This window comes from Pongo abelii, chromosome 1 (genome assembly GCF_028885655.2).
Source record: "Pongo abelii isolate AG06213 chromosome 1, NHGRI_mPonAbe1-v2.0_pri, whole genome shotgun sequence".
Lineage (NCBI taxonomy): Eukaryota > Metazoa > Chordata > Mammalia > Primates > Hominidae > Pongo > Pongo abelii.
In genome coordinates this window covers 71,991,227-72,018,763 of record NC_071985.2, presented here as the reverse complement: position 1 = coordinate 72,018,763, position 27,537 = coordinate 71,991,227, and the positions used below count along the sequence as shown (strand labels likewise).

At 45.9% G+C, this 27,537-nt stretch overlaps 1 protein-coding gene across 3 annotated transcripts in view; it reads right to left on the bottom strand.

Moving 5' to 3' along the window:
- SEC16B (SEC16 homolog B, endoplasmic reticulum export factor) overlaps positions 1–27,537 on the bottom strand; it is a 109,981-nt gene that overhangs the window by 3,958 nt on the left and 78,486 nt on the right. For all 3 annotated transcript variants that reach the window (XM_054524783.2, XM_063726359.1, XM_063726358.1), the window contains 13 exons: positions 25,621–25,702; positions 21,513–21,630; positions 20,081–20,192; positions 18,232–18,337; positions 15,559–15,699; positions 14,267–14,371; positions 13,359–13,434; positions 10,903–11,202; positions 9,985–10,052; positions 7,170–7,322; positions 6,900–6,998; positions 6,383–6,491; positions 6,175–6,254 (listed from right to left, as the gene is read on the bottom strand). In XM_054524783.2, the coding sequence (XP_054380758.1) occupies positions 6,175–6,254; positions 6,383–6,491; positions 6,900–6,998; positions 7,170–7,322; positions 9,985–10,052; positions 10,903–11,202; positions 13,359–13,434; positions 14,267–14,371; positions 15,559–15,699; positions 18,232–18,337; positions 20,081–20,192; positions 21,513–21,630; positions 25,621–25,702 (1,549 nt within the window). The remainder of the gene's footprint in view (positions 1–6,174; positions 6,255–6,382; positions 6,492–6,899; positions 6,999–7,169; positions 7,323–9,984; positions 10,053–10,902; positions 11,203–13,358; positions 13,435–14,266; positions 14,372–15,558; positions 15,700–18,231; positions 18,338–20,080; positions 20,193–21,512; positions 21,631–25,620; positions 25,703–27,537) is intronic.

The window sequence follows — 27,537 nt, the reverse complement described above, 5'->3', positions numbered from 1 at the left end:
TTCTCTTTGAAGCAGTTGTGAATGGGAGTTCACTCATGATTTGGCTCTCTGTTTGTCTGTTATTGGTGTATAAGAATGCTTGTGATTTTTGTACATTGATTTTCTATCCTGAGACTTTGCTGAAGTTGCTTATCAGCTTAAGGAGATTTTGGGCTGAGACGATGGGGTTTTCTAGATATACAATCATGTCATCTGCAAACATGGACAATTTGAGTTCCTCTTTTCCTAATTGAATACCCTTTATTTCCTTCTCCTGCCTGATTGCCCTGGCCAGAACTTCTAACACTATGTTGAATAGGAGTGGTGAGAGAGGGCATCCCTGTCTTGTGCCAGTTTTCAAAGGGAATGCTTCCAGTTTTTGCCCATTCAGTATGATATTGGCTGTGGGTTTGTCATAAATAGCTCTTATTATTTTGAGATATGTCCCATCAATACCTAATTTATTGAGAGTTTTTAGCATGAAGGGTTGTTGAATTTTGTCAAAGGCCTTTTCTGCATCTATTGAGATAATCATGTGGTTTTTGTCTTTGGTTCTGTTTATATGCTGGATTACATTTATTGATTTGCATATATTGAACCAGCCTTGCATCCCAGGGATGAAGCCCACTTGATCATGGTGGATAAGCTTTTTGATGTGCTGCTGGATTCGGTTTGCCAGTATTTTATTCAGGATTTTTGCATCAATGTTCATCAAGGATATTGGTCTAAAATTCTCTTTTTTTGGTTGTGTCTCTGCTCGGCTTTCGTATCAGGATGATGCTGGCCTCATAAAATGAGTTAGGGAGGATTCCCTCTTTTTCTATTGATTGGAATAGTTTCAGAAGGAATGGTACCAGTTCCTCCTTGTACCTCTGGTAGAATTCAGCTGTGAATCCATCTGGTCCTGGACTCTTTTTGGTTGGTAAGCTATTGATTATTGCCACAATTTCAGAGCCTGTTATTGGTCTATTCAGAGAGTCAACTTCTTCCTGGTTTAGTCTTGGGAGGGTGTATGTGTCACGGAATTTATCCATTTCTGCTAGATTTTCTAGTTTATTTGCGTAGAGGTGTTTGTAGTATTCTCTGATGGTAGTTTGTATTTCTGTGGGATCGGTGGTGATATCCCCTTTATCATTTTTTATTGCATCTATTTGATTCTTCTCTCTTTTCTTCTTTATTAATCTTGCTAGCGGTCTATCAATTTTGTTGATCCTTTCAAAAAACCAGCTCCTGGATTCATTTATTTTTTGAAGGTTTTTATGTGTCTCTATTTCCTTCAGTTCTGCTCTGATTTTAGTTATTTCTTGCCTTCTGCTAGCTTTTGAATGTGTTTGCTCTTGCTTTTCTAGTTCTTTTAATTGTGATGTTAGGGTGTCAATTTTGGATCTTTCCTGCTTTCTCTTGTGGGCATCTAGTGCTATAAATTTCCCTCTATACACTGCTTTGAATGTGTCCCAGAGATTCTGGTATGTTGTGTCTTTGTTCTCGTTGGTTTCAAAGAACATCTTTATTTCTGCCTTCATTTCGTTATGTACCCAGTAGTCATTCAGGAGCAGGTTGTTCAGTTTCAATGTAGCTGAGCGATTTTGAGTGAGTTTCTTAATCCTGAGTTCTAGTTTGATTGCACTGTGGTCTGAGAGACAGTTTGTTATAGTTTCTGTTCTTTTACATTTGCTGAGGAGAGCTTTACTTCCAACTATGTGCTCAATTTTGGAATATTTGTGGTGTGGTGCTGAAAAAAATGTATATTCTGTTGATTTGGGGTGGAGAGTTCTGTAGATGTCTATTAGGTCTGCTTGGTGCAGAGCTGAGTTCAATTCCTGGGTATCCTTGTTAACTTTCTGTCTCGTTGATGTGTCTAATGTTGACAGTGGGGTGTTAAAGTCTCCCATTATTATTGTGTGGGAGTCTAAGTCTCTTTGTAGGTCACTCAGGACTTGCTTTATGAATCTGGGTGCTCCTGTATTGGGTGCATATATATTTAGGATAGTTAGCTCTTCTTGTTGAATTGATCCCTTTACCATTATGTAATGGCCTTCTTTGTCTCTTTTGATCTTTGTTGGTTTAAAGTCTGTTTTATCCGAGACTAGGATTGCAACCCCTGCCTTTTTTTGTTTTCCATTTGCTTGGTAGATCTTCCTCCATCCTTTTATTTTGAGCCTTTGGGTGTCTCTGCACGTGAGATGGGTTTCCTGAATACAGCACACTGATGGGTCTTGACTCTTAATCCAATTTGCCAGTCTGTGTCTTTTAACTGGAGCATTTAGTCCATTTACATTTAAAGTTAATATTGTTATGTGTGAATTTGATCCTGTCATTATGATGTTAGCTGGTTATTTTGCTCATTGGTTGATGCAGTTTCTTCCTAGCCTCAATGGTCTTTACAATTTGGCATGATTTTGCAGTGCCTGGTACCTGTTGTTCCTTTCCATGTTTAGTGCTTCCTTCAGGAGCTCTTTTAAGGCAGGCGTGGTGGTGACAAAATCTCTCAGCATTTGCTTGTCTCTAAAGTATTTCATTTCTCCTTCACTTATGAAGCTTAGTTTGGCGGATATGAAATTCTGGGTTGAAAATCTTTTCTTTAAGAATGTTGAATATTGGCCTCCACTCTCTTCTGGCTTGTAGAGTTTCTGCCAAGAGATCCGCTGTTAGTCTGATGGGCTTCCCTTTGTGGGTAACCCGACCTTTCTCTCTGGCTGCCCTTAACATTTTTTCCTTCATTTCAACTTTGGTGAATCTGACAATTATGTGTCTTGGAGGTGCTCTTCTCAAGGAGTATCTTTGTGGCGTTCTCTGTATTTCCTGAATCTGAATGTTGGCCTGCCTTGCTAGATTGGGGAAGTTCTCCTGGATAATATCCTGCAGAGTGTATTCCAACTTGGTTCCATTCTCCCCATCACTTTCAGGTACACCAATCAGATGTAGATTTAGTCTTTTCACATAGTCGCATATTTCTTGGAGGCTTTGTTCGTTTCTTTTTATCCTTTTTTCTCTAAACTTCCCTTCTCGCTTCATTTCATTCATTTCATCTTCCATCACTGATACCCTTTCTTCCAGTTGATCGCATCAGCTCCTGAGGCTTCTGCATTCTTCACATAGTTCTCGAGCCTTGGCTTTCAGCTCCATCAGCTCCTTTAAGCACTTCTCTGTATTGGTTATTCTAGTTATACATTCGTCTAAATTTTTTTCAAAGTTTTCAACTTCTTTGCCTTTGGTTTGAATTTCCTCCTGTAGCTCAGAGTAGTTTGATTGTCTGAAGCCTTCTTCCCTCAACTCGTCAAAGTCATTCTCCGTCCAGCTTTGTTCCGTTGCTGGTGAAGAGCTGCGTTCCTTTGGAGGAGGAGAGGCGCTCGGCTTTTTAGAGTTTCCAGTTTTTCTGCTCTGTTTTTTCCCCATGTTTGTGGTTTTATCTACTTTTGGTCTTTGATGATGGTGATGTACAGATGGGTTTTTGGTGTGGATGTCCTTTCTGTTTGTTAGTTTTCCTTCTAACAGACAGGACCCTCAGCTGCAGGTCTGTTGGAGTTTGCTAGAGGTCCACTCCAGACCCTGTTTGCCTGGGTACCAGCAGCAGTGGCTGCAGAACAGCGGATTTTCGTGAACCGCGAATGCTGCTGTCTGATCCTTCCTCTGGAATTTTTGTCTCAGAGGAGTACCCGGCCGTGTGAGGTGTCAGTCTGCCTCTACTGGGGGGTGCCTCCCAGTTAGGCTGCTCGGGGGTCAGGGGTCAGGGACTCACTTGAGGAGGCAGTCTGCCCGTTCTCAGATCTCCAGCTGCATGCTGGGATAACCACTGCTCTCTTCAAAGCTGTCAGACAAGGACATTTAAGTCTGCAGAGGTTACTGCTGTCTTTTTGTTTGTCTGTGCCCTGTCCCCAGAGGTGGAGCCTACAGCGGCAGGCAGGCCTCCTTGAGCTGTGATGGGCTCCACCCAGTTCAAGCATCCTGGCTGCTTTGTTTACCTAAGCGAGCCTGGGCAATGGCGGGCGCCCCTCCCCCAGCCTTGCTGCCGCCTTGCAGTTTGATCTCAGACTGCTGTGCTAGGAATCAGCAAGACTCCGTGGGCGTAGGACCCTCCGAGCCAGGTGCGGGATATAATCTCCTGGTGCGCAGTTTTTTTAAGCCCATGGGAAAAGCACAGTATTGGGGTGGGAGTGACCCGATTTTCCAGGTGCCATCTGTCACCCCTTTCTTTGACTAGGAAAGGGAACTCCCTGACCCCTTGCGCTTCCCGAGTGAGGCAATGCCTTGCCCTGCTTTGGCTTGCACATGGTGCGCTGCACCCACTGTCCTGCGCCCACTGTCTGGCACTCCCTAATGAGATGAACCCGGTACCTCAGATGGAAATGCAGAAATCACCCGTCTTCTGCGTCGCTCAGGCTGGGAGCTGTAGACTTGAGCTGTTCCTATTCGGCCATCTTGGCTCCTCCCCGCTATTTGTTTTTTTCTCAGTGATTTCTTTAAGTTCCTTATGGACTCTCCAAAGGACATGAATAGGCATTTCTCAAAAGAAGAAATGGCCAATAAACAAATGAAAAAAATGTTCAACATCAATAATCATCAGGGAAATGCAAATTAAAGCCACAATGAGATACCATCTTACTTCTGCAAAAATGAGCATAAGTAAAATGTCAAAAAATAATAGATGTTGGCAAAAGGGGACACTTATACACTGCTGGTGGGAACGTAAATTAGTACAACCTCTATGAAAAACAGTATGGAAGATTCCTTAAAGAGCTAGAAGTAGAACTACCATTCGATCCAGCAATCCCACTACTGGGTATCAGCCCAAAAGAAAAGAAGTCATTACTTGAAAAATACACTTGCACAAGTATGTTTATAGCAGCACAATTCACAATTGCAAAATGTGGAACCAACCTAAGTGCCCATCGACTAATGAGTACATAAAGAAAATGCAGTATACATATACGATGGAATACGTTCAGCCATTAAAATGAACAAAATAATGTCTTTTGCAGCAACTTGGATGGAGCCAGAGGCCATTATTCTAAGTGAAGTACACAGGAGTGGAAAACCGAAAACCATATGTTCTCACTTATAAGTGGGGAGCTACGAGTATGGAAGACACACAGAGTGACATAATGGACTTTAGTGATTCAGAAAAGGAAGGGTGGGAGGAGGGTCAGGGATAAAAAAAACTACACATTAGGTACAACCCACATCCATGCCAACACTACTTGGCTGGTGGGTGCAATAAAATGTCAGAATTCACCACTATATAATTCATCTATTAACCAAAAACTACTTGTGCCCCAAAAGCTACTGAAATGTTTTCAAAGAGAACCATATCAGAAGGGTTTCTTAACAGAACTCAGGGAATCTCAAGCAAGCAAACATGGTTCAAGTGGACACAACCAACCCCTGGGTCTGGAGTGGCAATACTGACAAGAAGAAAAAGCCTCAATAAATTATATTGATACCATCATAAAAAGTAATATAGCCTTCAAAAGGCCTAAAATTCTACAAGAGTTATCTAACCAGACTTAAAGAAATAAAAATGTTTTCCTAGCAATAGATATGAAATCCACACTGATGTGGACAACTCATCAAGAATTTATCACAGCCCTGGCTAAGGTCTCCAGTGAACTCCACCTCCTCCTGGGACAGGGAAAAAGGCAAGCCCCCAGGCTTCCCCCGAGGAAGCTGTTATAGGTTGAACTGTGTTCCCAGAAAAAAAAAAAATCAAATGTTGAAGCCCTAACCCCCAGTACCTCAGAAAACATATGTTTGGAGAAACATAAAAATACAACATTTGGAGATGGGGTCTTTAAAGAGGCAATTAACATAAATGGAGGTCATATTGGTAGCCCATTCCAGTATGACTGATGTCCCTATAAGAGGAAGAAATCTGAACACAGACACGCTCAGAGGAAAGGCCGTGTGAAGACGTGGAAAGAAGATGGCCGGGCACAAGCCAAGGAAAGAGGTCTCAAAAGACACAACCCTGCTGAAACCTGGACCTCAGCTTTCAGCCTGGAGAACTGTGAGAAATTCAGTTTCTGTGGTCTGAGCCTCCGTTCTGTGGTACTTTGTTATGACAGCCTGAGCAAACTAACACAGCAGAGAAGCACTCTTCAGGTTCCCCAGGAGTCAGCACTGCCCACACTGAAGGTTCAGTCCTCACACACAGGCATCTGCTGGGGTCCGAGGCTCCAGCCCAGGGGGGCTGCTTACCTCAGGTCCAGACAAGCCTCCAACCCCAGCACCCGCAGCTGCTCCCCCGCTGGATGCGGATCCTCGGCCTTCACCCCCACCTGGAAAGCAACGAGTCAGAGCTGTTTCCTCTGCTCAGGACTGGGGGTCCCCACTCCCAGAAGGCACCCCCACCCTTGGGAGTGCTGAGGGGACCACCCATGGCCCAGAGGATGTGAGGTGACGGTACCTGTGCCCCTGGAGAAGGCACTAACAGCCGGCAGAGGTGGGGACTCAGGGGAAGGTGTCAGTGAGAGGCCCAGGCCAGCCTGGTGGGGAGAAGATGCTCTGGGGGTCTCCTGCGTTGTGGAGAAAGAAAGGCAGCATTGGCAACATTGGCAGTTAACAAATTGATGCCCGCCAACTTGTGTTCCCACACTCACGATGGCGGCCTTGCTGCAAACTGCTGCTGGGCACTTCCCAAAACCCCCTCTCCTCATCCCACTCTTCTGCTCAACAATCCACACTAGCTCCCTACTGCTGACCCTCTAAAGTTACATTTCTTCATCCTAACTTTTTAAAGATTTTTTAATCTGCCTTTGCCCTCACAGGAGCCATTCATTTCCCACCATCTCCCATCACAAAACCTCTGTCTCATGTGGCCTGGGGTAGACTCAGGTGACAGCTTTGAGAGCTCCTAGGTGCTGAGGCAGCTTCCTCTGAAAGGCCCACAGAGAGGGGCATCCTCCCCCTCCCACAGAGCCTACCTCAGAGTCAGGGCTGTCTGAGGAGTCCTCGTCTCCAGAGGGGGATGTGTTCTTGGTGGGCTTCGATCGAAACCAGCTGAACCAGCCAAAACCTGAGCTCTGGAAGGGGAAGAGGACATTTTATGACCTGCAGGTCGTCTTCTTCCCCGACTATGAGGTTAACCTGCCTCCATGTGAGCGTCAGAGCCCAGACTTCCAAGTCTGCACCACCCTCAAGGAAGGGAATGGCAGGGGAAGGAAGGCAGGAGAGAGAAGAACAAGTCCCTCCACCTTTGTGTGCTCCTTCCCATCTCCGAGCTTGCCTCTCCGGGCAGTATTTCGGGAAGAGTTTTTATCAGCCTCGTCAAAGGACTCCTTCTCATCCTCCTTGGCTGAATTGGTGGAACTCTCAGAAATACTTCGTGCTCTAGCAGCCAGTGGTGTCTGGAATTAAAGAAAGAACTCACATTTGCATGGCACTTGACAGGTTACCAAACACATTTGCACATACTCCCTCACCTGACCTGCTCAGAAGGCAGTTGGATTGTGTCTCAGGATCATATTGTACTGAAGAGGAAGGAAGGCTCAGCCATGAAAAATGACTCACTGAAGGTCGCAGGATAAGGTCAGAGCCCAAGCCCATGTTATCCCTAATCCTACAGACCTTTGTCTGGTGTGCCACCTCTCCAGAAACAGACAGTTTTCAGAACTATGCCAAGGCCTGGAGTAGGGGGTATGGACTGCTACTGCTGGAGATGAAGAGGGCCAGAAAACACCCCACAGGGGCCCACAAGCCCCCCCCAAAAAAACAGAGAATGTAGCAACCACCAAACGTAACTCATCTTAGAGCTCATTTCCTAACAGACTTGCTCAAGATCAACTGTGAACATATGCACCAGAGGGGGGTAAAATACACCCACATCCCTTTACATTAACTTTTTTTTTATTGTGGTAAGATAGATACAGCATAAAGCTTGCCATTTTAACTATTTTTAAATGTACAATTCAGTGGCAGTAAGTATACACACATTGTCGTACAACCATCACCACTAGCCGTCTCCAGAACTTTTTCATCACCCCCATTACCTAACTCCCCATCTCCCCTTCCCCCAGGCCCTGGTCACTGCCATTCCACTTTATGTCTCTGAATTTGCCTATTCTATGTATCTCACATAGGTGGAGTCATACGACATATTGCCCTTTTCTGTAATATTTACATTTTTTATTCTCAATAAAGCACAATTGATACAAACCTTCAGAAATACTTTGGGAAAATAAAGAAAAAAACTTTATTTTTTATTCAAATGAATATAGTGTTGACTTTGTGCCGGGCACTGTTCTAAGGGCTTTATATGTAGTGATTCATTTAATCCTTACAATAGTCCTGTGAGCTAGGTGCTATTATTATCTCATTTTATATATGAGAAAACTAAGGCATAGAAAAGTCAGGCAACCTGTATTAGGTCACACAGCTCGTAAATGGCACAGCAAAGGTTAAAAGTAGGCTGTCTGGCTTTCCTTCTAGGAATTTCTCCTAAGTGAATGATTCAAGACATAGACAAGGGCTTATATACTAGGATGCCCAGCACTGTGTGTTATATATGAGTGAGAAAAGGAAGGAGGAATGGAGGGAGGGAGGGGAAAGGACGCAACACTCACAATGATTAATGACAACATGGGAATGATCAACCAGAATGCGAGCTCCTTACCATGGTGGTGGAGGCCCCGTAAGCTTACCTCTGCTGCCCTCCAGCCTTGTTTCTCAGCCCTCCTCCCTACTGCTCCCCACTCTCAGGGCACAGTGGCTCCCTTGCTCTCCCTTAACTACACCAAGGGAGCCACTGCAGGGCCTCCAGTCCTGCTGTTTCTCTGCCTCGAACAGCTTTCCCCCAGATATTCACCTGGCTCATTTCCACGCTCCACCCTGATCTCCACTTAAAGGCCTCCTCAGAGACACCTTCCTTGGCCACCCCTCTGAAGTGAGATGCCTGGTGCGTTTAGTTGTCTATTTTTAGTCACTTCCGCTAGACTTGAGCACCTGAGGTTAGGCTTGGTCTGACGTGCTGATGCCTCCCCAGCCCCTGTGACAGGGCCTGGCACATTGTAGGAACTCAGTGAATATTTCGAATAAATGAATGAATAGCGCTACTTTCACAAAATCAATTTTGTCATGCCAGTATTAAAAACTCATATTTATGAATGACAGAAAAATCTCATTATATAGTGTTAAGTAACAGATAGGAAATAAAGCTTTGCATACATATGTTCTTAGCCATTTAAAAATATGTATATGTGTATAATGTATATACAGATATACATATATGTGAGTATACGTGTGCATATATAGAAAAATAGTATAAAAAAAGAAAAATATTTTGACTGTTGGATTGAGTGATATTTGATTCTTTATATGATACTTCACTATTAGATTTTTCTATAACAATAATGTACCACTTCAGTCAGGAAAAAAAAAAAACAGAAAAACAGAAAAGTTTCTTAAGACCTGTACCCCTGTTTTTCTACTTTAAAAAGTTATAGGATGTAACCCTCCAACCAGGAGAAGCTGAAGAACGCCTTAGGTTTGGGACCAACGCTGCCCATTGCTGAGGGCAGGGGTGTGTCCAATCAGAGCTAGATAGAATGATTCACCAGACATGGTCACCTCCAGGACCTTACAGCCTAACTGAAGAGAAAAGACAGGCAGGCACGGTCACAGCTACCACAGAGCTTTCTTTGAAATAAAGCCAGGTAAAAATTAAAACAAGGAAATATCAGCAGTCTTCCATGACAGGACAGGGTAGGGCAAGCGTTTTGTGCAGCACTGAGAAGATGTCAGAGGTAACAGAGATCTGAGAGGCCAAAACGAATCAGCTTAGTTGCTCCCTCTCTCCCCACGGACACAGGTTTGTGGGGCTGAGTGTAAACAAGAACACAGCCTCCCGCTCAGCTCCCAGGAGTTGGAATAGGAAGAGGCAAGGCGAGATGTGGAAGAGAAAGCTGCTGCAACACTGAGGAGGAGCTTGCATTGGCCGAGAAACCAAGGCAACTGGTAAAAACCAGAAGCATTTGAGTGGGCAGTGGCATCTTTCATGCTGTGCGCTCTCACCTGTGGTTTGGAAATGACCTCTTGGCCATCAGGAGGCTGGGAAGTTTCTTGAGACACTGTGTTCTCTCCTGCGTCACAAACAGAAATGGAAATAGCAATTGGAAATTGTGCTTTTCCCATCTATCCTGAAGAAGGGTAACTGGGACACAATCAGCTTTCTTAACTGCAGCAGAAGCTCGGAGCCCATAAGCCCAAGCCAATCACAGCAAATACAAAGAATGCTCACGTAGCTCATCTCAATCCCAGCCACCCCAGGACATGCTGTTCAACTCATCCTCTACTTCCAAAGCCACTCTTCAGGAATCTTGGAAATCAGAGCAACATCAAGCTAGGTCACAGGGATCCTCCACCACGTTCCTCTCCATCTGAGCCTCCATCTTGGACAGGACCTAATCCTGGAAGGTCTAAGAGCTAATCATTCTAGGTGGCTTCCAGCATCTCCCTGGCATCACTCAGCATTGCTCACCCATACTTAGCCCTTGTTGTCGAAGGTCTGAAGGGCCTGAAGAAACTCGGGACCAAGACAGAAACATGGGTTTCTGCTGGAGACCCTGCTAGTAAGTTCTTGAGTGCAGGAAGATTGGAGAAAGAGAACTTGGCCTCTATTTCTCCACCCTGTAATCTCTCTCCTAGAAACTATGTAATCATTTGGATGGCAGGAGTGGCTCCAATTGCCCTGCTGTACCCAGTGGAGAGATGGACTGGGCTGGAAGGTAGCAATCTCCTTCAGATGTATGCAAAGCACCAATACAGTGGCTGAAAACTAGCAGGCCCTCCATAACAGGCACATACCTACGCATCTGTGTCTTTCCCAGCTTCAACCCTACCTCCTCTGACTGGTCCCAGCACCTCCCTTTCCTGCTTCCTCCCCACCCAGACCCTACACTCAATGTGGCCACCCTAGCTGCCAGGTCTTACCAGGGCCCAGGTGTGTCTGCAGCGTTTCCTCCCAGACTGTTCCTCCAGGGGCCTCTGTCACTGTCACACTGCTGCCAGTCCCTGGTAGGTGGGTCTCAGGAACTGAGTAAAAAGGCCTCGGTGTCCCTGTCTGCCCTGCACCCCCTCCTGCTGGGTAGGAGCCAGGCTGGAGGGGGAAGGGCTGCTGTGGGCTGGGCTGGAGCAGGCAGGTCTGCTCAGGTGTCAGCCACAGAGCTGAGCGGTACCCAGGGGCTTCAGAGTAGCCTTGACATCCAGAAAAGTCCTGGTAGAAAGTGTTTTCTAAGGACATAGAACAAACGTAAAGAAGTCAGACCTGAAATGCGGCATTTGCATACTGATCACACCAGAAACATTCCTGCTCATGTCGTCTTTGGAAAGCAGTCACAAGGACGAGCTGTCTAATGTGGCTTCCAGTAACGTGATGACAAGTAAAACACAGAGTGATTGTAACATCCTCATTGCTGTTTACAGAATTGTTTCCTTCACTAGTGTACCCTAAAAATAAAATCCTAAGCTCCTCCATTGACTTAACAGACCCCCTTTTGGCAAAGGGGACCCCAGAAAAACCTTAAAAACTGAGTTCCCAGCCATGACGGGATGGGAGGTGAGACACTCCCTCATTATACCCCCTCTCTTTTGCAGTTTAGACACAACTGACCAGAATTAATGTTAAAACAGAGATCTTAAGACTAACAGAAAAGACTCTTGGTGGCCATAAGATACCAAATTATACACAGAACCTAAAGCCCTGCCAGGCAACGGTTAAGTCCCGCACCCCTACACCTTAAGAAAAAACTGTGTTCTCATGGCCACAAGGTTTTTTTCTTTAGCAGTTCAACAAGCACTGGCCTCGAGATGAGCAATGTTAGAACAATTACAACTCATTCTGTTCACAAATGCTGACTAAATGAGCCTCCGTTCCATCAGCCATAAACACAGCTTTGATTGGACAAGACTGATTTCAGTAACTTCTCCAGATAAGAAGACCACCAACCATGAACTGGGTCTGGCCAGTTTACAGAGGCTCCCCACTTGAGTGCTTCTGTGTCCCGAAAAAGACCTTTTGACGCATAGGGCCTAACTGTAATACACTTAAAGGATAAGTCTCCACCCCAAGGTGAACATGGGTCATGTGTTACATGCATATTAGTTCATTATCCATGTGTGAGGACCTCCTTCGTGAATAGTCACAGCTCCTCCTATAACCTGTTAAATATGTATGTTTGATCAACCCATTCAACTTAAATTCTTGTCTTACCTCTCCTTCCCTCAAAGTGCCTGGCTATACTTCCCAGCCTGTGGGATGGCCACCTTGCAGGATGGAACCCTTTGTAAGAAATAAAGTCTCCTTTCCAAATGTACACATTGTATGACTTTTTTTTTAAATTAACACTGCCTTGTATGATCTCTGAACCTCTAGTCAGTAGGTTGGGAGGGCTGAAATTACCATCCTATCTAACTCCACACCTTTTTATTTTTTGATAAATTATTTCTTCTTTAAGGACTTCCTAATGGACATGGGTATTTAAAACTTAGAAAGCTTCCAGCTAAAACCCAGATCAGACCACAGAAATCATGGCTTTGTTCTTAAAGAATCAGAGTACATTTGCCCTGGAAAAGACCTGACTAGTAACATAAACTAAGGTGTGGACCTATAACATGATTGGTCACAGGACTGGCATGGGTGGCCAACCCGCCTGCTCCACTGGGCACCAGGGCATCAGGAGGCAGGGCTGTGGGGAAGCACCATCCACAGGCACCCAGCCCCCACCTTTACAGATCCTGCTACACAGTGAGAAACAGAAGCCAAGGCCTGCCCTGCCCACCCTTCCCTTTGCTCATGCCTGAGGAAGGACACAGGGCTGGAAGAGACGGGGGCCCTTTCCCGGCCCTACTGCAGGGGGAACTTGGGGAAAGGGTACGGAGTTAACCAGGGATATGGTGCCTGCCAACACACCATTGGGAAGCATCCCAAGGGAAGAGTAGAGATGCCATGAAAATATTGAAACATACTTATTCCACAATCATCTGGCAATCGCTAGCTCAAAACTCTTAAGGACTTCTGACATCCCCAGCACTCACATAAGATACAGATGAACCACAATCTCTGGACTTAAGAAATGTATCCGGCTGGAGAGAAGTTATTAACATAGGAGAAAGAATTGGCTAACAATACAGTGCAACACAAAAACACTCAGATATTTAAAAACCTGAATCGTGAAGCAGAAGCTCTCAGACTGAGGGAACTTAGAAGTGTTAGGGATGTGTGAGGCTGGCAGGAGCTGGGTGGAGGAGGCACCTGGACAACGGGGCGGACTTACACAGGCAAGGCAGGCACCCTGGGAAGCAAAGGGCGAGTGTTTTCGTAAATTACTTTCGTAGAATCAGACCCTGAGCGTCAGCTATGTATATGCTCAGTTCATCATTTTGGGTACCTGTTGTTGTTCCTCTGGCTCCCGAAATATCTGAGCGAGTAGGATGAGGATCCCCAATGTCTCCTGCTACCTTTTGCTATTTAAAATAAAGTAAAATTCCTTTTAAGCAGCACAAAGGAAAAACAAGAACAGAGAAACAAAGTGATTCAAAACTTAAGCCAAAAAGAAACTTCCAGTGGGAATGACAAGGTAAGGGAAATGCTTGTATGCTTAGGGGGCTAGGGGGTCATGTGGACAGGGCTCCCAGCTCTGGCCAGAGCAGGCAGAGATGGCTGGAGATCAGAGTCATCCACCCTCCCCTGAAGGAAGGAGCACATGGAAAGCACTAAACTGTAGGCCTCAGCACGTGCAGCAGATAGAAGGGGTAGAGGCTGTGTGTGCTTTAAAAAATCCACCCTGTCTTTTCTTCGGAGCAGAATGGGAAAAAGAAAATGGAGGAGGCCCTGTTCCAATTACTGTTCCAATTACAACCAGCAGCTTTTGCAATTGTCAGAACAAAAAGGAAAAGGCCCAGAAGTCTTTTAAGCAATTGCCCCACATTACATGAAAGTGACACCGGTCCACTGTGATCCATTGTTCCTAGCGGAGATGGGGAAGCTTTGATGGTCATGAAACATATTCTCCGGGGCCTCAGGGAAGGATGGCAAGAGTGACTGGGAAGAGCGCCCCACCGTGTCACATGTGAGCATAGGAAAACGCTTCCACACAGGGGACAAGCAGTGGCAGGGAAGCTGAGTCCCACCCCTTGCGCAGACACCAACTGTGCCTCATGGGTGATGGCAGAGACCAGGGCGAGGCATGGGGACCAGGGACTTGCTAATGTCCGTGCCTACCTGTTCCATGTCTAGGGGTGGGAAGAGGGAAACAAAGGCCAATCCCCCCAATGCCCTGGCTCCAACCCCACTCACCTCCAGCTGCCTCCGAAGTTGCACTAGCCAATCTGGCTCCAGGTCCCTGTCTCCACTGCGTCTTTCTAAAACCAGAGGATCTGACAGCTTCAGTTTCTCTGCTAGCTGTGCCAGGTTTCCAGATGGGTTAGGGGCAGAAAGTAAGAGAGAGGAGAGGAGAGAGAGGGAAGAGAAATGGAAAGACAATGGGGAAGAGAAAACAAGGAAAAAGGAGAAAGAGAGCCTTAACTCACTTGTAAATTACATTATAAAAAATAATCGAAAAACAGCAAATTCAGCAGATATCTTCCCAAAATTGCAACATAAATAAACAACCCATCTTGGGTGTTAGATTCTAAATAAAATATGAGGAGAAACAGTTACTCAGCTTCATTTCTCTGCAAAGCTGTCTACTCTGTAACAGTGTTTCTCAAACTTAGGGTACACATAGGAATTTTGTTAAAATTCTAATTGTAAACTTGTTAAAATGCTAATTCTGATTCCATATGTCTGGGCAGGGCCTAAGAGTCTGCACTTTTAACCAGCTCTCAGGTGATGCTAATGTTACTTTGTATTTCAAGGATTTATTCTATAAACAAGTTTTAGTTACCAAAACTTTTCTAATAATTCATTAGGGATCCCTGAGCTCCTTGCAACCATCAACCTGTTGGCAGAAACTTCAGGGTATGGGGAGACTCACCACCACAAATTTTATAGGTTAAAGAAGCCAGCACTTGGGCCTCATCTAAGGCAAAGCAAAAATTTAAGGGTAGGCTGCTTTTTTACTCTCTAGCTAATGGATTTTTCTTCAATTAATTGAAACAACTATTTGCTTGATTGTTGTTTTCTTTCCTAGGAACTAAAGGTTGATATGTTTTTGTTTTCTATTTTAAATGTATCTCACATGTGACAAAATATTCCATGCATTTAAAAGCATTTTAATAAGAATCATTTACTCTTTTAATCACTAAAATATATTTTCTAAGCCCAGCTTTTATAATTAGAATGGTTCACCGTAGCATGTAGTTTTACTGTACCAGAAAAGCAGATGCAAGAATGAATTTCTCGAGTAACACACACATGGTTTCCAGTCTCCAATCCCACCACCGCCCGCCCAGAGAAGATCCTTCTTTGTGTAGTGTTGGGCCTCTGCTTATCGCATCTGGGCATGCAAACGTGGTCAAAGATGGCCGTGGGTTCCAATTTTACGGCATGTTCAAAGAAGATGAAATGTAGAGTCTAAGCCGCTCTACGATGGCTTTCTCTGAATAGTGAAGATAAAACAACTGCACAGAACCCTTTGAGAGGCTCACCTTGATGAGTTCCACTAATAGCACAGGATGACTGCTCTCTCCCTGGCTCAAGACAGCCGCACCAATGGCTTCGCAGTAATGCAAGGCCTGGGACACGAGGCCGTAATCCGCCAGACGGGAAGCATAAAGGAGCTTATACACCTGTGAAGAGAAAAGAGTCAGTGACTAGTCCATCCAGGCAGGGAGAGAAAGAGAGAGAAATGTAGATAAGACTTCTTGGAAGTCAGCTGTCAGTTTTCGCTAACTCTGGCATCCAAATACCAAGAGGCTTGTGCCATTTGGAGCATTTTATCTATGCACAGGCACAACTCCAAATCCAGACTGCAGTTCCTGCATTACAGAGAAAAGAACAGGAGTCCCATCCACTCAACCTTCCTAGGTCCTGGTCACACACAAAGTGCACTGGAGTCCTTATTTATTGGGTAGCCCACATATCCAAAGAGCCTGATGTATAGGCACAGGACCAGGCACAAGAGGGACATTAAAAGAAGCAAAAATAGCCCGGGTGTGGTGGCTCATGCCTTGGGAGGCCGAGGCAGGTGGATCACTTGAGGTCAGGAGTTTGAGACCAGCCTGGCCAACATGACAAAACTCCGTCTCTACTAAAAATACAAAAATTAGCTGGGCATGGTGGCATGCACCTGTAGTCCCAGCTACTCGGAAGGCTGAGACAGGAGAATTGCTTGAACCCCGGAGGCGGAGGTTCCAGTGAGCCAAAATCATTCCACTGCACTCCAGCCTGGGCGACAGAGTGAGACTCTGTCTCAAAAAAAAAAAAAAAAAAAAAAAAAGAAGCAAAATTAGACCCTATTGCAAAGGGCGTAAAGCTAATGGAGAGTACTGAGAAAAACAAGCGCTCGTGAAAGCATGAGTGGCAGGGCAGGATCAAGTGTGAGGGCTTTGTTATCAGACAGACCCAAGTTCAAATAAAAGCTCCATGCGAGGTGTGAAACATTGGGCTAGTTACCTCATCTCTCTGTGCCTCAGTTTCCTCTCTACAACATGGGAATACTACTACTACCTACTCCCTTGGTTGTTATGGAGATTAAATGAGATAATTCAGGTAAAGTACTGAGAATAAACTGCATGCAAGAGATGTGGGCCGATAGCATGTTACCCTTCTGGGCCTCCGTTTTCTCTTTTGTAAAATGGAGTTAATCATGCCTACCTCACAGGATTCTAAACAATACACAAGAAGTGTAATGCCACAATGCTGGGCACGCAGAAGCTAATCTCATTACTGTCAGCCCCAAGCAGCACCAAAATAACTGACAGGTGGGATGAATAAAGGAGGGAAAGAAAAAGAGACCAAAGAGCCGGTCAAGGAACTGCAAAGAGGAGCTCATGGGTCAAGGTTTTGCTGGAAAAGGTGAGTCTTTAGCAAAGCCCTTAAAAAAGAGAAGATGCTATAGGACAAATGCCTAATGCATGCGGGGCTTAAAACCTAGGTGATAGGTTGATAGGTGCAGCAAACCACCATGGCATATGTATACCTATGTAACAAACCTGCACATTCTGCACATGTATCCTGGAACTTAAAGAAAAAGAAGAGAAGATGCTAATTGGGCCATTTCTCTATGACACAGTAATTCACTTTCAAGGCTTTGTGTTGTGTGTGCATATTGTTGCAATTGTTGTTGTTGCTGCTGCTGCATGTACCCTCGACACCAAGCACTGAAGGAGAAACAAGGAATCGCTGGAAAATGTCTCTACCTAAAGAAGATAACTAAGGTAGGAAGATAAGGTACCTGTGCATGAAAGGCAAGAAAACACAAGGCAGAGTGAGCTCAGTGTCAGTGGGGGGCCCTGGATTCAGCTGTGGGAACCACACTGTGCCTGCCATGACTTCAACGCTGAAAGCAGTTGCTGTGTGCCAGGCGCTGTTCTCGAGCATTAAAGAAACTAACTCGATTTCATGCCAGCTCCATTACAAGGCACCACTCTCATCCCATTTTACAGCTGAGACCACTGAAGGCTGCCATCTCAGTCATACTCGTAGGTGTGGCCCAGGTAGCCTGCATGGAGGAAGGGATGGTGCTGGACGTCAGAGCTCACAGAGGATTTAGACAGAGGAGGACACGATGTCAGCACTGGTCTTTACGAATGTAAGGTGACAACAGCATCATGTAGAAACGTTGAGAAGAGAGGGCTGAAACCACAGTATGGACACCACCCACACAGCTGATGCTCTGAGAGGGACGAAGAAGGGTGAGGGCGGAGGTAGAGGACAGAGGAGTTCAAAAGAGGCCCGAGAAGGAGCGCGGAGCAGAGGGAGGGTGACCAGAGACTGGGCTGGGCCTCCGCTCCCACTCCCTCCCACAGGACAGCTGCGGAGGCTCAGAAGAAAGGAGAGCTGTCTGGAGAGATGGGGAGAAGGAGCTGACAGCAGGAGTGAGGCATGGGCCGAGGCGGCAGGCAGGACGTTCAAACATCAGCAGTGAGGCAGGAGCCTCCAGCAGAGAGGCCTCTGCAAGGTTTTGCCTTCATATTATAAAACACAGACCTTTAGGGGACATAAAAAGAAATCCTACACCCTCCCACGCTTAAGCTAATGAGGAAAAGTTCAGTAGATAACTTAGCCCCAGGTACTAAGTGCCAAAAAGCAAAGCTGCAAATACAGCTGCCTGCAGCTGCCTGACAGTGACGGTGGCGGCCTCATCTGGGCTCAGTTACCTGGAAAGAAGGGATGAAGGATTTGGGGCGGCCCAGCATCTGACAGTACTCGAAGATTTCCGTCCTCTGGATTGCCTCAGTTGTTGCAAATTTCAAAAACTCTTGACTAAAACCAGGGAATAACAATAAAAGAGATTGAAGTGTGGGGGACGCGGGAGTTAAATCCTAGTGGCTCTCCAAACACCAGCTGCAGCCTTTCATGGGGGAGTTTCCATCCTGGGCTGATCCCTGCGGCGGCTTCAAGAGAAGAAGGAGACTCTGGGCTCCCAGCGTGAGTGTTTCACCTCCTCTCCCTCTCCCTCCTTGAGGCTGAGGAAGGAACAAAACAGAACTCTGCACCAGAGGCGCTGGGAGGCGGAGGCTGCAGAAAAGGGGGGTCACCTGCCTTCTTGCTGAAGGGTAACTCAAGGCAGGCTACCTCGAAGGACACTGGGCCCTACTCTTAAACACACAGAGAGCTGGCCCCCATGCCCATAAAGCCTGTCATGTACCTGTGAAGGGCACCACTAGTTTGAGCAAACTCGCACAAAAGAGGGGAGCCATGTAAGACTCCAGGAGCACTGAGACCAAAAGGCATGGCAGAGCAGGCGAGGACTGCTGAGCCAGAAATCAAACACGGCTCTGTACATTGGATGTTCATTCCACCAGCGAGGATGGGGACTGAGTGAATGTGATCTGGTCGGGGCAGGTGGTGGGCACAAGAGTCTCATGTGACCCAAAATTTCTCCCATCAACAACTTGCCATGGTGTTTAAAAATCACAATCACCAGATTATTCCTAGGGGTAGGACTTTATTTCCAGGAATTTCCTCATTCAACATAAACATAGGAGGGGAGACATATTAGCCCATACACACTTATTGTACATTTGGCACAGAAGGGATTCTTTGACAAGCTAGCCATGTGCTATCAGAGACCAGGTACCTGGAAGGAACAGGCAATGAGCTGGGTACATTGCCTCAGTGGTAGGCAGTGCGGTACAACAGTTAAAAGGGCTTTGCAGTCTGGCTGCCTGGATTCCGCGTCCAACTCACCCACACCCTCGCTGTACCATCTGAGACAAGTTATTTCATCTCCCTGTGCCTCGGTTTCCCTCCTCCATAAGTGACGATTAAAATTTTTGCTTCACTTCACTTCTTCATAGGATAAATGTGTAACAATTAAAGGAAATAGTGCAAAGAAAATGCCCGGCACAACATAAGAGCTTAGTGACTCTTAACTCGTATGGTGAGGGGGATAGAGAGATACAGAACAGGGGGGGCCTCTAGGGAGCAAATCATTCTGTCCATGCATTCATTCACTGAGAGCTGACCGAGGGCCTCCTGCGGGAAAAGCCTAATGCTATGGCCAACAGAGAATGTCACCAGTGGGACTCTAAGTAGCTTGTGCACCAAGTCATTGTAGGGATGCTAGGGCCCCAAAGAGGGACTAAACATAAACTTCTTCCATTTTCCAGTTTTGCCTGGGTGGGCTCTCAGAACAGGCCCAGGGCTGCCTAACAGGGACCCACAAGTCTCCACACGTAAAACGTTTTTTTTAAAAGGAACAAAGTTAGCTTGTGGAGCCAGGGTGCCACCCAGTGGCCAAAGGGCACAATACCACACAAAGGCATCAGCCCACCTCTTTGCAGAGCAGGACCTGGGGCCTGAGGCCCCCTGCTGATGCTGTAATGTGGGGCCCCCGGGGCATCTACTTGCACAGACCTGCATAGATAACAATCCCAGATAAGGGAGCCCGCGGTAGCTGAAATTCACATGAGAAAATGAAAAATGGATCCATAAAATCCAACAAGGGCTAAAACAATCCCTTGGAAAATGTCCTTACTGTTTCCTTTCTCCCAGGTCACATACCTGTGGCTGCTGCCCAGCAAGACCAGATGGTCTGTCTTCACGGGGTAGTAGCCAAAGGGCACGTGAGCCATGAGGTAGCAGAAGTGGGCTGCCTCCACAAGCCCCTTCCCAGCTGCGGGAGGAAGAGAACAAGACCCAGTCACGGAGCACACCCGTGTGAGGAGCCATCATCTCGGTGGGATAAGAGACAGATGGAAGAGTGGCCTCGGGGGTCAGAGGGGAGAAGCCACATGGGACTAAATGAATGAGCCTTTCATAGCATGAGTCACAGACCCCTAAACCCCACTCCTCCCACCAGCCCATTTGGCCTCAGACGTTACATTTCTCTTCAGCCAGAATAAGGCACGATTTCACCTTCTCCCTAAAGGATTTTTTACGAGGAATTCCCTAAACATTTTAGTCTTTCCTCAGGGTGAAAAATGAGTTTGAAATGCCTGCACCTGAGCAAAGAAGGAGACTACTGGGAGTGGCTGTTCTTAAACTAGGCTTCCTGAGGCACCATTGCTTTCCCTGCTAAAGTCAAACATAAAAATCACATTAATTACCAACATGTTTTGAAATGTTCTCCCATACGTTTTCCACTGCCTCAAAATTGAGTTAATTCAACTAGATACAATACCTAGCACAGTGCCTGGCCCCCAAGAAGGGCTCAACAAACATTAGTTCCCTTCCACTCAGGGTGCCGCATGGCCTCCATCTGACTTGGCACAACCTTACCCATAGCTGTTAAAGTTTAACAGAGCAATATTTTAAAAAGCCCCATGGGAGCACCATGATTTCTAGATGCTCTGCTTCTTGGCTAAATTTGAGAACCACTGATCTGGAACACTCAATAGCCCCTAAGTGTTTATAAGGCCACATTCACCAAGAGATGATAGCAAGAAAGACTACAGGGTTAACCCAGAGTGGTTCAGGAAAAACAGAATTTCCTATCTGATTGAACTGGGTCACTGAGAAATTTACAGCAACAGGAGGCAAGGTGTCCTATGCGTTAACTCCATCCACAGGGGAATCTGACCCAGGGCTAGAAAATCAGCTGCGGAGAGGAGACTCCTACAGCAGCAGAACACCAAGTCTCAGGGGCCTGGCCTGCATTCACTCACAGCAGAAATTCTGTGAAACAGAGAGGCAAGAAGGACACGTGTTTCCCTGGAGTTTCTTTCCCCAAAACATGGAGGCTCCTGGGTCCAGGAAAAGCCTAGGGCATAGACTCTGGCCCTACCTAGAATCTGGGAATCTAAGGGCAGGATGTTTAAAGCTGACCTGGACGGGGAGGGGAGGTGAGTGGAGGGACAGGGAGGGGAGATGAGGGGAGGGACAGGGAGGGGAGGTGAGTGGAGGGACAGGGAGGGGAGATGAGGGGAGGGACAGGGAGGGGAGCGGAGGGGAGGGACAGGGAGGGGAGGGGAGGGGCAATGCTGGTGTCACTTACCCAGGGTGTCCCCGATGGCAACAATCGCACGCTGATACAGCTCTGGGTCCCCAGCCTGATTCGACAGAATCACAGCCAAGTGAGGCCTCCAGTCTCCCCACTGCTTTTCTCCACAACACTGAAAAGCACCAGAAAAAATAACTTAAATGTACAGTCATTTAAGAATGGCCAGATGTACATAAAGAAGGCTGTTGTCTATTTCCTGGTTCAGAAGTGGTCAGAGAATGCCCACTCTACCACCTGCAATGCTGCCATTCATTGATTTAGAGTTCTCATCTTTAAAAAAGTAAAACTGTCAGAAGGACACAGATAGACAGATATGTGTACATGCATACATACATACATACGTTCACAGGGATATTGGAAAATGGATAAATAAAATGACATTGCTCACTTACTATTTTTCACATTTCTCCCCAGTGCCTGACCCCCAAATATCTAGAGACAAAACTCAGAAAAACCCTGAGGCTTCAGTGGGAGAAGGAAGATCAAACCTCCTTGGCTCATGAGTAGAAGAGGCCACAGCCTGTCACAGAAGTCGGGGGAACACGGGCCTGCTTAATGTCTTACCAAACGCCTATGTTTTCTGGCTTTACAAAGCCCATTCACACACATCCTCTTATTTAATCTTCACAGCAACCCTATGAAGTCTAGTTCCTACTGCCACTTTAAGAATAAGAAAATCAAGCCAAGTGGCCCAGCTAGGACGAGGCAGAGGCAGCAGAATTCCACCAGGGGGCAAAAGAGAGTAAGCAGCGTGGTGGAAATGTACAAAGCCCCGCATAAATGGTGTTTTCCCTACCATCTCCCCCTAAGGCTGTCCTACTAAATAAAGGAGAATTTCAAGGCAGAAAATATCAATAAAGAAATAATATAATGTCATGGAAACAACACAGGCCCCAACTCGAGTCCTGCATCTTACTAGCTTACTTACCTTGAGCAAGTTTCTTAATGTCTGTGAACCTTTGTTTTCTCATCCCTAAAATGGAGATCATAATTTCTACCTAACAGGTTATTGTTGATAATAAAATAAGATAGTTGTGTAAAGCACATCGCATGGTGCTTCACATTTGGTTTGCACTTAATCAACTACATGTAGGTATAAATACACACACACACACACACAGTTGGAAGCTCAGCAGAGGAAAGAGGTGATTTGCACAGCCGCCTACCTTCCAACTTGTTATATAGATAGGTAGGGCAGGAGATTGGCAATAATAACTAAGATCTGGAGGTTAAAACCATTCATAATTACTTGGTCTTTGTAATTATCCCAGGGAATAAAAGATGCTTTATTCAACTCCATTTTATACCCAGTCCTTGTTGATCTGGTCAATGCAGTGTGAAGAGGATGATAACAATAATGGTGATGATAAATCGTAATAACAGCAGTTCTCATGTGTCACATGGAACCATGAACCATATCCTGTGCTAAGCATTTCTCCTACCAACAATCACATGTGCTAAGTCCTATTATGACCTGCATTTTAACATGTAAGCCAAACTGCTTCTTGCTGGATCTATAGAAACCAGCAGAAGAGAAGGAAATCCCTTGCTAAACACACACACACACACACACACACACACACACAAAGAAAAACCTAGAGGTCATTATTCTGTCTCCTCACTGGTGATTTGAAAAAGATCACCATAAATCAGATCAGTGGAGAGGTGGAGGGGACACAGGAGAGACAGAGAGAGAGAGAGAGAGAGAGAGAGAGAGAAAGCACCAACATTTATTAATTAACGAAAATGGGCCAAGCATGATGGTTGATATGTTCAGATGTTCTCTCTCCCTTAATTTTCACAATAACTCTACTGGTTAGGCACCAAAATCCCCATAAAGATTAAAAACTGAGGCTCTGTGAGATTAAGACACAAAGCCAAGTTCCCCTGGCAGAAAGATGTACATAGAGTCCAGGTTAAACTTGTGTGAAACCCACGTCTGTGTTGTCCTGTTGCCATGCTTTTCCACCACCCCATTCATCACATGGAACTGAAGTCCAGCCTTTTAGTAGATGCTAAAGTGCTGGGAAACTCCCTAAGATCAAATACTGCATTGGCACATGACCTCTGGCTCCTCCGTTTTCTCATCTAAAAATAGGGGAAATTTAGCTAACTCTACTATTACCAAAAAAAAAAAATGAACAATAGCTAATTGTATCATTTCCTGCATTTAGTGCTTCGTGACATAATGCAATTCCGTTGTGGAGCACAGGCCATTCCACTGAATTGTGAGGCACACTCTGTGCTACAAAATAGCCAACTGATTTGATGATGGGGCATGAAAAACATTTCTCTTTTCTTGGAATTAGCCACAAGCCATAAGAAGGATAAAAAAAAAATGAAAAGTGTGAGGTCGATTTTTATTTAAACTAGTGTTCACCAAAAACCCAAGCCTCAAGATACGAGAAAAGGCTACCAAAAGTAATGGAGATTGGACAGAGGTGCCTCCATGTCCCGGGAAGCCAAGAGGACACGAGGGAGAGGACCTCACAGCTCTCCCCACTGGCTGGAGAGCAGCAAAGGCAAGTCAGGCTCACATGGAAAACTGGGTCCTGCAGAAAATGCCAGATGGCCTGGAATATGGCCTGGCCCATCCTCTGCACAAACCTAATATAAATAACTGGAAATAAAAATCCAGGAAAGAGTCAACTCCTTTAAAGTTATATAATATGAGAAAACAAGCACAGAATGTATACAAATACACCCTAAGACAGAAGGAGGAGGGTAACATGAAAAATAGACGGGAGAGAGAACATTCACTACAAAAATGTTACCACAAAACAAATGAAAAATTGTCACCAAACATTTTGTCATGAATTTAAGTAAAATAATGAAACAATTGCATCTATGAGGCAAGAGCATAATCTGAGTTATTAGAGCTCAGGAAATAGATGGTGGATAACAGGAGATGAATGTAATGTGCAGAGCTCAGGAAAAAAGTAGGGGGAAATTGAAGAAATAAAGACAGAAACAAAAGAGCACAAAAGCAAGAGACACCAGTGAAAACACAGTAAAGGACAGAGGAAGGAAAAAAAGAAAGGAGGGAAGGAAGGAAGGAGGAAGGAAGGAAGGAAGGAAGAAAAGGATGTAAAGGAGGGAGGGAGGGAAGGAGGGAAGGAAAGAAGGAAGGAAGGAAGGAAGGAAGGGAGGGAGGGAGGGAGGGACAGAGGGGAGGGGAGGGAGGAGAGGAAGGGAGGGAGGGAGGATGTAAGGGAGGAAGGAAGGAAGGAAGGAAGGAAAGGAGGGCAAGAGAGGAAAAAAGAGAATAAAAAATTATTAAAGAGAAAATTATAGGTATAATTCATATGTGTATATATATGAAATATTTGTACATGGAATTCCTGAAAAGGAAACCAAAATAATGGGAACAAAACAAATATTGAAGGATATAATCCAAGAAAATATTCCTGAACTCTAACATATGAATGTACATATTAAAAGGGCATGCTATATATACCTCAAGGAAAAAAATTGATCCAGACAGTCAACACCAGAGCATAATCTAGTAAAGTGACTGGACATCAAAGGTAAGGAAGGAATACTTTGGGGCCAAAAGATCAAGTCTCCTATAATGGGAAAACTATCAAGCTAGCCTCAGACTCTCAGCCACATCAACTCTAGAAGATTGAAATCGAGTATGTCCAGCTTTGAAGTGCCAGTGTGCAGTGGTGGGAAACATTCCTCCAGAGAAAAGAAGGGCAGCCCTGCCAGGGGAAGCCTGCAGAACAGGCACAGGTCCTCTTGCCATTCACAGCAGAGCAGGCAACTTTGACATTTTGGGAAGGCTGAGGTCTTCAGAGTCAGACAGACCCGGACAGATCCTGACCCCACTACTCACTATCTCTGATCTTTGGTCATCTTACACCTTTGGAGCTCAGTTTCCACATCTGCAAAGCAGAAAGAATGTTTCCTACCTCTATGCATTAAACCAAATAATATGCATCAAAGCACTTAGCACAGGGCCCGGCACATGGTGATTAACAGACCATTAATATTATCATCACTTTTGCTCCTGAAAGCCATCCGTGCACTCCCGAGCAGTCCCCACCCCCTCAAGCCCTTGGGATGCCTGGGTGATAAAGGAATCCTGTCACAGGGGTACCGTGGCTGCCTGTGGAATCCTCCCCGACATGAGCTGGAAGAGGGTCTGCAGTGGGTCATTGAGCGCCAGCGTGCTGGTGAAGCTGCAGAGAGAAGGATAGTCAGTGAGGACCACGCCCAGGGAACCTCTTTACCCATTGCCCACAAGGCTCAGGGCCTTGCATAATTCTATTAGATTTTGGCAGCTTCCTTAGGAACATGAGCATCTCTTTGCTTTCTGCTGTGCCTCTGTCACAGCCTCCTTTGGGGAGAGATGGCAGGATCCTCAATCTACGGCACACCCCAGCTAGATCTCATTGTTGGGGGTATTTTCTGCACCTTGGTCTTGATGGCCTAACTCTGGAATAACCATTTCTGTGGGCCTTCTTCCATCACTGAGATGACCCACTGACATCTCAAAAGTCCCCTGGAGAGCCACAGCAGTTTATCTAGAAGCTCTTCTCCATGGGCACCCCCCTTCTCAGCCATCCCGATCTCCCACTCCCTGCAGCCCTCCTCCACGCCAAGCCCACAGCACTCAGTGCTGTTTTTCTGGCTCATCAAGAGCCTGGGTCTGTAGTGCTTTTGCTCACAAGCGCTAAATAGCCATTTTCAGTAACCAAAGAGGCGTGGAACAGGGGCCAGTAATGATCCTGCTGATGACAAACCATGGGATATGCTTAACAAGGATATAATAAGCTCTACAGCTGATTTGAGATTTAAGCTTACTCAGTGAGAGGTATTTTTCACAATTCACTGGGCTCCATCAAAAATCAATGGCCCAAGGCAAAAATCTGTAGCAGAGATGTATGCTACAATGTGGGGCTGTGGGATGTTCATTTTCAAAGCCCGAAGGAAAATCATCCTCAGAACACCGTCCTTTATTTAACAGCACCCTTGCCACAGGAGCTCCGAGCACGTATCACAACACAACTTCTGTGTTCCTCATCATTCCAGTCTGAGAGGATAATGAGGTGCACCGTGGTGTCACCAGTCTCCAGGAAGACTGACGGGTGGAGTCGTCATGAAACTCAACTGAGGCCATCATCCAGAATGGGCCCACCGGTGGTGCAGCCATTAGGCCCCCGGACTGAACTTAACATGGAAGTGTCTTTTTTTTTTTTTTTTTTTTTTTTGAGACAGAGTTTTGCTCTTGTCGCCCAGGCTGGAGTGCAACGATGTGATCTCTGCTCACTGCAACCTCCACCTCCCAGGTTCAAGCAATTCTCCTGCCTCAGCTTCCAGGGTTTCTGGGATTACCGGTGCCAGCCACCACGCCCGGCTAATATTTGTATTTTTAGTAGAGATGGGGTTTCACCATGTTGGCCAAGCTGGTCTTGGACTCTCAACCTCAGGTGATCCACCTACCTCGGCCACCCAAAATGCTGGCATTACAAGCATGAGCCACCACACCCGGCGGAAGTGTCATCTTCTAATTCAACCTGTACTCAACAGGATTAATGGCCAATTCAAATATAAGTTCAGCTGAGAGGATAGCTTCACAGCTTTAACCAGCACTAGAAGCTAAACACTTTGAGGTAGCATCTTTCTTGCTGTCTGACCCAAGTCTGCCCCTTAAAGGAGGGTCCCTCACCACCCCCCCACCACATTTGTCCCTGCCGACCCATGGATGCTAGGTGGAGCCTGAAGGACTTATTCAGAAACCCTTCTCCATCCAGCACCCCTATACCTGCCACCTCCATTTGATCCTGGCTCTCTTTCACTCTGTTTCATCTCCTTATTCCAAACTCCTGGCTATGGATCCTTGCTTCCATCCCTAGCTCATCCTCGTTTGGGCATTTTTCCTGGTCCACGCTGGCACCCAGATCACAGTGTGCTGGCGTCATTTCTGACTAAGCACATCCCTTCAGTCTCAACACCTCCCACTGCCGCCAATGCAGACTTCTGGATCTCACTGCCAGTGCTAAAACTCCTTTTC